The 10,436-nt window shown below is 41.1% G+C and overlaps 2 protein-coding genes across 2 annotated transcripts in view; one reads left to right on the top strand and one right to left on the bottom strand.

Annotated features, from left to right (window-relative positions):
• Nucleotides 1–5,423, bottom strand: part of LOC103375056 (uncharacterized) — a gene marked incomplete at its 3' end in the record, with an annotated part of 18,654 nt that extends 13,231 nt beyond the window's left edge. The window contains exons 1-2 of the mRNA XM_008305247.1: nucleotides 4,974–5,423; nucleotides 1,917–2,507 (exon numbers count right to left, since the gene is read on the bottom strand). The remainder of the gene's footprint in view (nucleotides 1–1,916; nucleotides 2,508–4,973) is intronic.
• A 1,568-nt stretch (nucleotides 5,424–6,991) lies between these two features.
• Nucleotides 6,992–10,436, top strand: part of ncdn (neurochondrin) — a 10,177-nt gene continuing 6,732 nt past the window's right edge. The window contains exons 1-3 of the mRNA XM_008305246.1: nucleotides 6,992–7,043; nucleotides 7,261–7,439; nucleotides 9,263–10,262. Of these exons, the coding sequence (XP_008303468.1) occupies nucleotides 7,275–7,439; nucleotides 9,263–10,262 (1,165 nt within the window). The 5' untranslated portion in view covers nucleotides 6,992–7,043; nucleotides 7,261–7,274. The remainder of the gene's footprint in view (nucleotides 7,044–7,260; nucleotides 7,440–9,262; nucleotides 10,263–10,436) is intronic.

Here is a 10,436-nt window from a genome sequence, read left to right as displayed (position 1 = left end):
AAGGTTTTACATTTAGAGTCGGATTATCGAGTCACCACTGTATTTTCTTTCAGGTAGCGTGATAAGGAACCCTCTTGTTTCAAATCAAGCTAGAGAATAATTAACTTAATAACCTGAATGTGTCACCAAAGAGTTCAGAGTGTTGTGCAGCACATGGGTTTGTGTTGTCTTAAGGTACAGAATGTAAACTGTGGAGATAAGTTCGTGCCTTATTTCACTCCCCTCCAGCTTCTCCAGCAGTAAAACCAAAGTGGGGAGTGAAGGGAACAGACCCTGGAACACTGAGTTCACAATGTTTCACCAGCAGACCGCCGTGGGGGGAAACAGTAATAAATCAGGCCTTTTTTCACAAGCTGCTGCGAGGACGGGGGGCCTGTAGGTTCACTCCATGTTATATCCATGTGGCTGGAAAGAATTATCTCCATTTACCCACAGCAGCAGAAACACTGCTTTGTTCAAGAAGTTATCAGCAACAAACAGCAGATTAGATCTTAACGGAAACGAGCATCGTTTGTGTGCCTTCAAGCCTAAAATAGACTCAACAAGAACACAGTCCTCCAACACCTCCACGTCAGCTTAAGATGCAGAGAATGAATATTATAAGGGGAAGTTTAACACTATAAACATTCAGTAAAAAAGTGTGAAAATCTGGCAGCAATAAAAAAAAAAACAACGGTGGAATACTGTAACGTTCAGAAAGTGTAAAACGGTGGAAAATATGGTAAATATATGTAAGATAATTATATTTTTGAGCACTTAAATACAGCAAAAACGTGTAATTGTAAAAAATTTATTACCATTTGTAAAAATACTGATTTTTGACATTATTTACATTTTTGGTCTTTTCTTTACAGTTTACATGTAAAACTTTTTATGTGCTTTTCAAGACATTATCTGTAATTTCACAAAGCAGAAATAATCTTTAACGCAACATCTACAAACTTATTCACCATTTTTCAATCCTGAAAACACATCATTTTCTTTCAATTAACAGCCAATATCTGTGGAACAATGATATGTTTCGCGTTTTTAAACAAAAATGTAAAATGAAAAATGTAATTTTATGGTCAAACAATGTGAAAGAATGAATTACTTTTTCTGAAAACATAATTTTGAGGTGGACGTTCTGCACAGTTTTGGCCTGTTTTTTCTGTTTGTTTTTTTTAAAATGTGTAAATTAATTTCTTTTTCTGTGATTTTACTATAAAGTATCTGTAAATTAAAAAACACAGAAAACCTGTAAAATAACAGTTTTTGATCCTTAATATACATCATTTTTATTTCAAACAACAGCAAATATTTGTAAAATAATGATTTTCTTTCTGATTTATATACAACGGTGAAATTTTATGGCCACAAACTGTGAAAATACGAATTACTGTTTGTAAAAATATACATTTTTTTACAGTTTTGGCCTGTTTTTTTATTTTTTTGTTTTTTGTAGTCAACATGTACATTAATACTTTGTTTTCTGTGATTTTACTTGCAATTGAGCAAAACAGGGATAATCTGAAAAAAAAACCCATTGCAATAATTATTTACAATATTTCGGTCCTTAATATACATATTTTTTCTTTCAAATTTCTACTGTGGACATTATTTACCTTCTTTTTTGTTTTGTTTTACAGTCAACATGTACATTAATACTTTTTTCTGTGATTTCACTAAATGTTTTTTGTAGTTCAATAAAAACAGATAATCCGTAAAGCAACATTTAAAAACTTTACATACTTTTTCTTGACAATAACAGCAAATATTCATAAAATAATCATATTTTTATCTCATTAAATACAGAAAAAACTGTGTACTTTAACTGTCAAACGTTGTACTACAGTGATTAAGCCAGCAGGTGACTTATGATCGTTTTAAATGGTGACATTATTAGAACACTACCTAATGATCAAATTATCACAAACCTGTGTTGTCGCTCTTCATTCCTGCACATGGACGCTGAGCTCCGGCAGCCTCCTCCTCTGCTGTAATCACAGCTCAGATAAATCCACAAACACTCATTTAACCCGCTGTGCTTGTTTTTCTCGCCCAGGTAGGCGACCAAAACAGAAAGAAAAAGAAGCTCCAGGTAAAAATAATCCACGGCAGAAAAAGCAGTCACGTTGTTTCTCCTCGTTTCTGAAGTTGCTGAATCCGCGACAGGGTGGATTTTTTATTTTTTTTTACTGCGAATGTCCAGAAGCTGCTGCTGCTGCTGCTGCTGACTTTCACTGCGAGCTGCAGCAGTAACGCTCAGGTGCCCTCGGTCACCTGGGCTGATGACAGCTCCGCCATTACCCCCTCCTCAGTGGCTTCTCCCCTGAGAGGCTTCAGCAGAACAATGATCTCTGTGACCAAATCCCCCCTTTCAAATGCGAGCAGGACAAATTCTGCCTCGTTCCTCCTGCTCGTCCTCCCTCTCGGCACACTTGTCAGCTGAGTATTGGCCTCTGAGCAGACGCGCTGATGGAGCTTCCTCTGTAATGACACCAGATCCCACGCACTGCTTCTTCTGGCTGCGACAGGGAGGGAAAATTAGGCTGGTTTTATTTCTAGTTTGTGCAGAATCCTTCAGAAACAATCCAACAACACAGCAGCAATAAACCTCCGACTTTGCTTTGACAAATATGGAAATATCCTGACAGCATCCTAATCCTAAAATAATATTTAAAAGGTGGCAGTACCAAAGGCACAACAAAAACCCCTGAGCACGAGAGAATCATACCCGACTAAATTATAAAAACACTATTAAAACCTCACATGTTCTCCTTTTAACTCAACACATGCACCAAGTCTTTTTCTTCTTATGTAATCTTGGGATCTGCCTGCCTTGCTATGAGGGTTTTTTGCCCAGTAACTGAAGTCATTTTAGCTGCTTTCTCTTCTAACTAACTGTGTTTATTTTATAATGCATGAGCAGCATAATATCAGTACACACTGCTGGCAATAGATATCAACATTTTCATTCCTTTTACAGCTTATCTCTTGGTTTTGTTTCCTTTCTGCTGTCACTTATTATTTTCGTCTCGGGCTGCAGCGAACCATTATTTTGTTTTTATTGTAGATTAACTTGTCTGTTATTTTTTTGATCAATCACTTAGTTGTTGGGTCTATAAGACGCTAGAAGATGGTAATCAGCGTTTCCAAAGCTCAAGAAAATGTCCTCAAATGTCTTGTTTTGTCCAAAGAGATTCAGTTTATCGTCATAGAGGTATTTAATTCAGAGTTTACTTTTATTTTTTATTTGGGACTCAAAATATTTTGGCTGAATTTTGAGAGGATTGTTTTTTTTTTTTTGTATTTTCACCCTCAAAAAACATCTCACCTGCCAAGCCATTTCAAGGGTTCAGTAGCTCCAGAAATAAAACTCCCACAGCCGTGAAATGTGGCGAGAACACAGACAGAATAGTTTCAAGCGGATCCAAATGATTGAATGGTTCCAGAAGGACACATTTTTTAAATACTGGCACTCGAAAAAACTGTTTAAACTTCTACATAGAGGCAGTATTGTATGACCAGAAAGTTCCTGTCAGTGTATATACATGGATGGATCCATGTTTCTGCAAATTTGGACCAGACAAGGTTCCAATATTTTGCTAATTTGACTTGAAACGTGTCCAAAATTAAACAAAATCAGCCCAAAACGACTCGAAATTTGGTAAAATCAAATAAAGCTTCTCATAAATGAGTCAAAATTGTCCAAAACCAACAAAAATTGTCCTTAATGACAATAAGAAATGATGTTTGGTCCTTTAAAACTGAAAGAAAGTGCAAAATCTTCAACTTAAGGTGGTGTTGTGTCTCCATAAAGTTCCTGTCAGAGTCTGTCTATGGATGGATCCATGGTTCTACTAGAATCCAGTCTCTGGTCACATCTCACCACCTGTTGAGGCTCTAACATCAGTAGAACCTGATGTGGTGAAGTTGGACTAGACCAGGTTCCAGGATTTAAATATTTTAACTTGAAAACTGTCCAACATGACCTCAGAATGTATTAAAATATGATAAATCTTGTCCAAAATGTGTCAAAGTCGTCATTAATGACAATAATGAATAATTATTGGTCCTTGAAAGTGGAAAAAAAGAACAATATTATCAAACTAGGCTGGTACTTTTGCCCCAGAAAGTTCCTGTAAGTGTACAGGGCTAAACGGTTACTTAGACTTATTTATAGGACCACGAACACTGGCGTGCATCAGGGTGACCCAACAGATATCATACAGTTATCACCAAATTTCACGGCTGTGGGGGTTGTATTTCTGGAGATACTGAACCTTTAAAATGGTTTGACAGGTAACAGGTTTGAAAATGTGAAATTCTCCAGATTTAGTCCAAATATTTTGCAGAACTTAGTTTGAAATGACACAAACAAACCCACAGCATAAAAGTGAATAAGGAACACCTCTTAAACTCTGGTGGCCTGATTTCAGATGGAACTATTTTCACTCTAAGTGTTGATAAAATAAAAGAGAAAACAGTCCTGAATGATGACTGTAGAAATAACTGTTGGTTGAGCTCCACTCTGTTTATCACTGATTCTTATTCTCCAGATTCAGGACAGCCACTGGTGCCTAAGTGGAGGTCTGTCAGTCAGATTAAACACAGGAATAAACGCACCGGGATAATATATCAGACAAAATGGTGGTTCTCCTGCATTATGGATCTAAGAGCCTGAAACCAGCACTAAGCTCCGGTCCGTCTTCAGCTGTCAGCGGGTTTCGTACAGGCCGGTGGCTGCTCCGTTTCCGAACCGCCAACCCCCGTATCTCACCACCGTGTCACCTGTCCGCCTTCAGCCGCCGTCGGAGGCGTTTTCAGCGGCTCAGAGGACCCGCTGGAGGCTGCTCACCTCAACGCGTTCCACCTGTGTAATCTGGTTAAAGCACCTTGAGGCTAACAGCTGCTGACACCTCTGATTCGCCGACCGGGATCCTCCTCCGGCGGCGGCGGCGGCGTGAATTTAGAAGTGCACCGGGACTTACGGTGGCAGGGAGCGGGTCGGACCGTCTCTCCGGGTCGGTCGCCGTGTTCCGTTGTGTCGTCGTCGGTGCCGTCCCCGGTGCAGTAAACTGGGTCAGTGTTTCTCTCCGTACAGCTGATGTGCGCGCACCGACCGTCAAGCTAGCAGCGACGCGCGAAGCTGACGGTGGATTTCAGCGTAAAGCGACACCGCCGATGGGACGTTTAGCGGCAGACAGCAGCTCAACTTAACGACATTTAAATGGAATAATACATAGTCAATTATGTTATATTCGTGGTAAAATTAAACAAACGCCTATTCTGACCGTGGTTTATCTTGTTCTGTGTCTTAAATCAACATTGCGGTTGTTATTTCGGCCACATCCGGTTACATTCGGCTACATCCGGTAACCGCCACCTGCCGATCAACAGCAAACACATTCAGCTTCACGCAAACATTTAACCTGTCGGCCTCTGGTCATGCTACTCCTGAATTTTAGTGTTTATATATATTTTTTCTTTTAAAAAAAGGAACAAAATGTCCTGTTTGTCCCAGTAAAGCAACGCAACCTTCCGTCCCGACGACCCTGAAGTTCGCTTCAGATTCGACCCTTAAGGGTAAAGTTAAGGAAACTTAACTTACAGCTCTGAGCGACTGATTCTCCGTTTTTATTTTCTACGTTTTAATCAACTTGAAACGTGTTGGATATTTTAGGTAAAGCCTTGCTGTTCCCTGGACCCTATATTTACTGCTGAGAAACGTTTATTCTGCTTATCTGGGTGCAAAAAATGCAGATTTTTCTCTTTTTCTTTTTTCAAAAAATTCTTTATTTTATTTTTAAATCACTTTAGACCAGATCCCAATCAAACCCCTTTAATCTTTTAACCTGCATGTCTTACTTGCATTTTTACAGATATTTTATTACAGCTAAAATTATAATTTTTTATTTGCACTGTAGTGGGAGTAGGAAAACAGCATTTTGTTTTTTTGTTTTTTATGTTTGCAAATACACAATAAATGACAATAAATGAAGCTTAGAATCTTGAAACCCCTCTTTTATATATTGGTCAAATCTGGACTAGATTGTCCTACAGAAGCTAAAGAGTCTTTTAAACACAGTTTCTGATTTGTGAAAATGTATTCTATATGTAAAGCCTAAACGGAAAGATTTCACAGTTTTCTTTTTTTTTTTTTTTTTGCTTTGGGTTATTTGTTTGTTGCATGTAGAGTATCTAAAACCACTTATTATTCCAGATTATTTAGTGTCTGTTGGACAGTCTAGTCCAGATTTGATCCATGGTTTAATGTGGTCTACGTGTCATAAAAAGCAGTGAAATTTCCATGTTTTGCATTTTCACAAATAGAATAAAGGTTTCTTGCATAATCTGTTCCAGAATCGACCTGTCTTTATGTGTCTTTAAGTGTTGTTGTTGTTTTTTTTTTGTTTTTTTTTAAAAATCTTGACCTAGTTCGATGTTGCTCAGACGCAACAAAAAGTAATAAATAAGTCCTTATCTTTTTCTTTTTTTCTTATTAGTTTCTTGCACTTTCATAAATAACATAAAACTTTTAAGAAATCAGACTGTGTTGTAAAGACACTTTTTCCTCTCTGGCATAATATAGTCCAAATCTAATCAGGCCAGATGAAGTGTTTTATTCTTCTTCTTATTATTTGTCTCAGCTTGGTCTAATATGATCTAAATTTAAGTTAAACTAAAATCTTTTATTTATTTATTTTTTGCACGTTCACAAATGGAATTAAAGTTCAACTTTTTATTTGTAATTATTGATTATTTGCTTCAAATTTGTTGAAATTTCAGCAACAAACGGAGAATCAGTCGCTCGGCGCTCAAAGTTAAGTGTTTTTTCACCTTTCCCTTAACTGCCCAATCAGAAGCGAACTTCAGCGTCGTGTTTCTCCTACGTTGGTGCTCGGGCTAAAATGGCGTCGTCGCCTTCCAACAACCCGCTCTGTGATTGGCTTCCTGGTTTTGTTTGGCCGTTTTCATTGGTTCCTGACGGGATGTTTTGACATTTTACTTCCCGGTGAGCGCTGACGAGCTGCTGTCGCGTGAGAGGTCTGTCAGTAAAAGTAAGTTGTTTTTTTATTACCGGCCACTGTTTCGAATTTGAATTCTTGCTTTTTAAATGAACCCGTTGCTAACAACGGCTCAGCTAACCGACCGAGGATCGCTGATTCAGGCTACACCGCCGGTCCGCAGCGGCGTGGAGCTAAAGGGCGTGATTTCAGTCGGAGTTTCTGTCGGTTTTTAAAAGTTTGCCTCCTTTTTTATCCATCTTGTAATCAGCAACCAGGGTGATTATGGCTGACCTGGCCGAGGTGACACCGGTGATGGGCAGCCAGCCTCCCGGAGGAGAGGAAGGTGGAGGCGGGCTGACCGCAGCCCAGACGGAGGTGCTGGAGAGATGCCTTCATGCTCTGAAGCACGCCAAGAACGACAGTCACACGCTGGCTGCTCTGCTGCTGGTGAGTGTCAGCATCAGCACCCAATGTCCAGTCATCACCGGTCAGTAGTTATCTACTCAGCTGCCTCTTCTGCAGACTTTAACAGCTGGAAGTCTCCCATCATGATCTAAAGTCGGTTCTAAATGCTAAGAGAACCACATTAAGGTCTAAAGCTCACTTCCACATCTCCCATATTTCTAGCATTTGTATTTAGCATTGCAGCTAAATATTTATTAGCAAAGCAGCCAGCTCCAGTTTTAATTGTCTACATTTTACTCCTTGATGAACAGCTGTCTGAAGGGATGTCCTGATCGAGTTCTGCTGTGTCCGATCCAGTTTAAGTCCTTTAATATTGTGCACACAGGGTCACAAACTGGTGCTAGTTTTGTAGAAAGAGCATTTTCTGAATGCACACGACTAGAGGTTCTTTAAATCAGTCCAGTGTATCCGCTTGACAAGCTCTGCAGCGCATAAAAAAAAACTGCATTTCTGCATCCAGGCTACAATTCTACGATTTCATTCAGCCGACGCTTTTATCCACAGCGACGTCCATCTGAGAGCAGATACAGCACCAGCAAGGATCTGGTCAGGAGGAACCCATCTAGATAAGAGCCATAGAGCAGGTTCAGTGTGACAGGGTGTGGATGCCAACAGCAGGCTGTAGGGAGGGAATAGGAATTTGGTTTGTTTGTGTTCAGTCTAAGTGCAAAGGTGTTCAGTGAAGAGCTGCTCTTTAGTCTTTTCTTAAAGACTGAGAGAGAGTCAGCAGGTTGAAGTTTGGTACCTTCACAGAGGAGAAGAGTCCAGCTACCGACCTGAGGCCCTGTTGTGGTGGTTGGATCAGGAGGCTCTGGTTGGTCCAGTTAGTGAACTGGAGGGAGTGTAGACCTGAAGCTCTTCCTTATTCTTATTTTTATTCCACCAGATAGCAAAATAAATAAACTTATAACAGTTCCATTTAGTTCTGCCTTATTGTTGCACATCTGCATCACCCAGAGCAGTTAATCCAGTCATGAGTTCACGTTGAAGTTTAACATCTACACTCAGATGAAAACGTCGCTTCCACTCAGCGCAGCATCGTAGTGAAGCCAGAAAACTAAAACCTCAACGAGAGGAACTTTGGTTTCACTTCAAAGCGTTGAGGCCAACAGCAGAAGCCACAGCTGGTAGAAGAGCTCTTTGAATGGGACTCAGGTGAATTATGGCGGTTGTGTTTTTCAGGGTTGATTCAATAAGCTGCTAAAATAGTCTCCTAAAAACTAAACTAAATAGATTTCACAGAGGTGGATTTATAAGTGAGATCTTTCTCTGGACTGCAGTGATTTTTCTATTTATATTATTTTATATTTTTTCCATTTCAGGTGCTCATTTATTTCAGCTTCATTTAATGGTTATTTGGCAGCTACATTTCTAACGCTGTAGATCGTTTCTTATATTCTTTTTAGACATTTTTATGTCAATTACTACGTATCAGAAACTCTGTATATTGGAATAAAGCAAACGTTTGAGTAGAATTCACTGCAGGATTGTTGTATTTGATTTATAAAACTGACTTTAAAGAATAGAATAAAGAGTTTTATTGCCATTTACACGGATACATTGCGGTACTGGTGCATCGGATTGTTTGTGTGTTGACTGGAGTCGGGTTTATAAATAGGAAAAAATATGATAAAATAAAAAGGAGAAAAAGGTAAGAGCATCAGCAATAAAAAAGAAGACTATAAATGTACATCATAAAATAAAAATAAGTAGACATTATTTTTTTTTAAAAAGAAAAAAGAAAAGGTGTTAGAAATAGACACAAAAGTCGGTGTTTTCTGATGTTTTTTTCTCCGTGTTCTCAGATAACTCGCCTCTGTCCAGCCAGCCAACTGGACAAACCCACTCTGCGGCGAATCTTCGAGGCCGTGGGTCTCAACTTTCCAGCTCGGCTCCTGGTGACGGCGGTCCGAGGCAGCAGGAGCTCAGCTCTACCCCCCGATGAGCTGCTGTCTCTGGGCACCGCTCTGCTGGCCGCCTTGAGCACGGACCCAGACATGGCCTCCCACCCCCAGCTCCTCACCACCATCCCCCTGCTGCTGGGCATCTTAGCTAATGGGCCGGTGTTAAACCAGCAGAACCGAGCCAGGCAGAGTCCAGACAGGAAAGTCCAGGCTGAAGACGTCTCGGACCCAGAGTGCGATTCAGTCAGAGAGACCAGCGAGCAGAGCGGCGACGAAGCCGACAGAGCGTCTCCAGAAGGCTCCTCCAGGCTGGACGAGGCCATGGCCGCTGACTGCTACCAGGTTCTGACAGCTGTGTGTGCTTTACCCAGAGGTCCAGACCAGCTCCTGAGCAGAGCCGCCGTTCCTGCTTTGTGCCAGGCGGTGGAACAGAACCAGACTCTGAGCCGCCAGAGGGGCCTGGCCCTGCTCGGCTGCCTCCTCTCAGGTAAAACCAAAGCCAGAGCGTGGAGCAGACACGCTGCAGAACTCCTCCCGCTGCTGGTCCAGCTCTCCAAAGACTTCTGCCAGTCCACAGACCAGCCCCGGTTCACGATGTGTTCCCAGCTGGTCCAGTTTCTGCCCCCTGCTGGGGTGGCAGCCAACAGCGAGGAGCTGAAGGGCGCGGTGAGCCGGGTGTGGGGGGCGCTGAGGCCCATGATGCAGGCCAAGTTAACGCCCAAACAGATCGCACCCATCCTGGTCCTCAGCGCCTGTCTGCTGGATTTATACGGCTGGGAGCTGGTGGGACCCCCGAAGTTCTGCTGCTTGCTGGTGAACCGGGCCTGTGTGGAGGTCAGGATGGGTCTGGAAGAACCGCCGGGGAACGATCTGAGCCCGGAGCTGCAGCAGACACTCACTGGTGAGATAAAGATCAGAACAGCAGCATCGGATTCATGTTCACAGTTCAGCTACAAACACCGGTTGTTAAGATGTTACTCAAAAGTACTTGTTGTATTATTTTATTTTGTTTAATATTATATTATATTATCCATCCATCCATTTTCTATACACCGCTTAATCCTCATTAGGGTCG

Source organism: Stegastes partitus, unplaced genomic scaffold (genome assembly GCF_000690725.1).
Source record: "Stegastes partitus isolate 25-593 unplaced genomic scaffold, Stegastes_partitus-1.0.2 Scaffold2453, whole genome shotgun sequence".
In the NCBI taxonomy this organism is placed as follows: Eukaryota; Metazoa; Chordata; class Actinopteri; family Pomacentridae; genus Stegastes; species Stegastes partitus.
The sequence above is the reverse complement of the archived record's forward strand: the minus strand, read 5'-3'. Positions and strand labels throughout refer to the sequence as shown.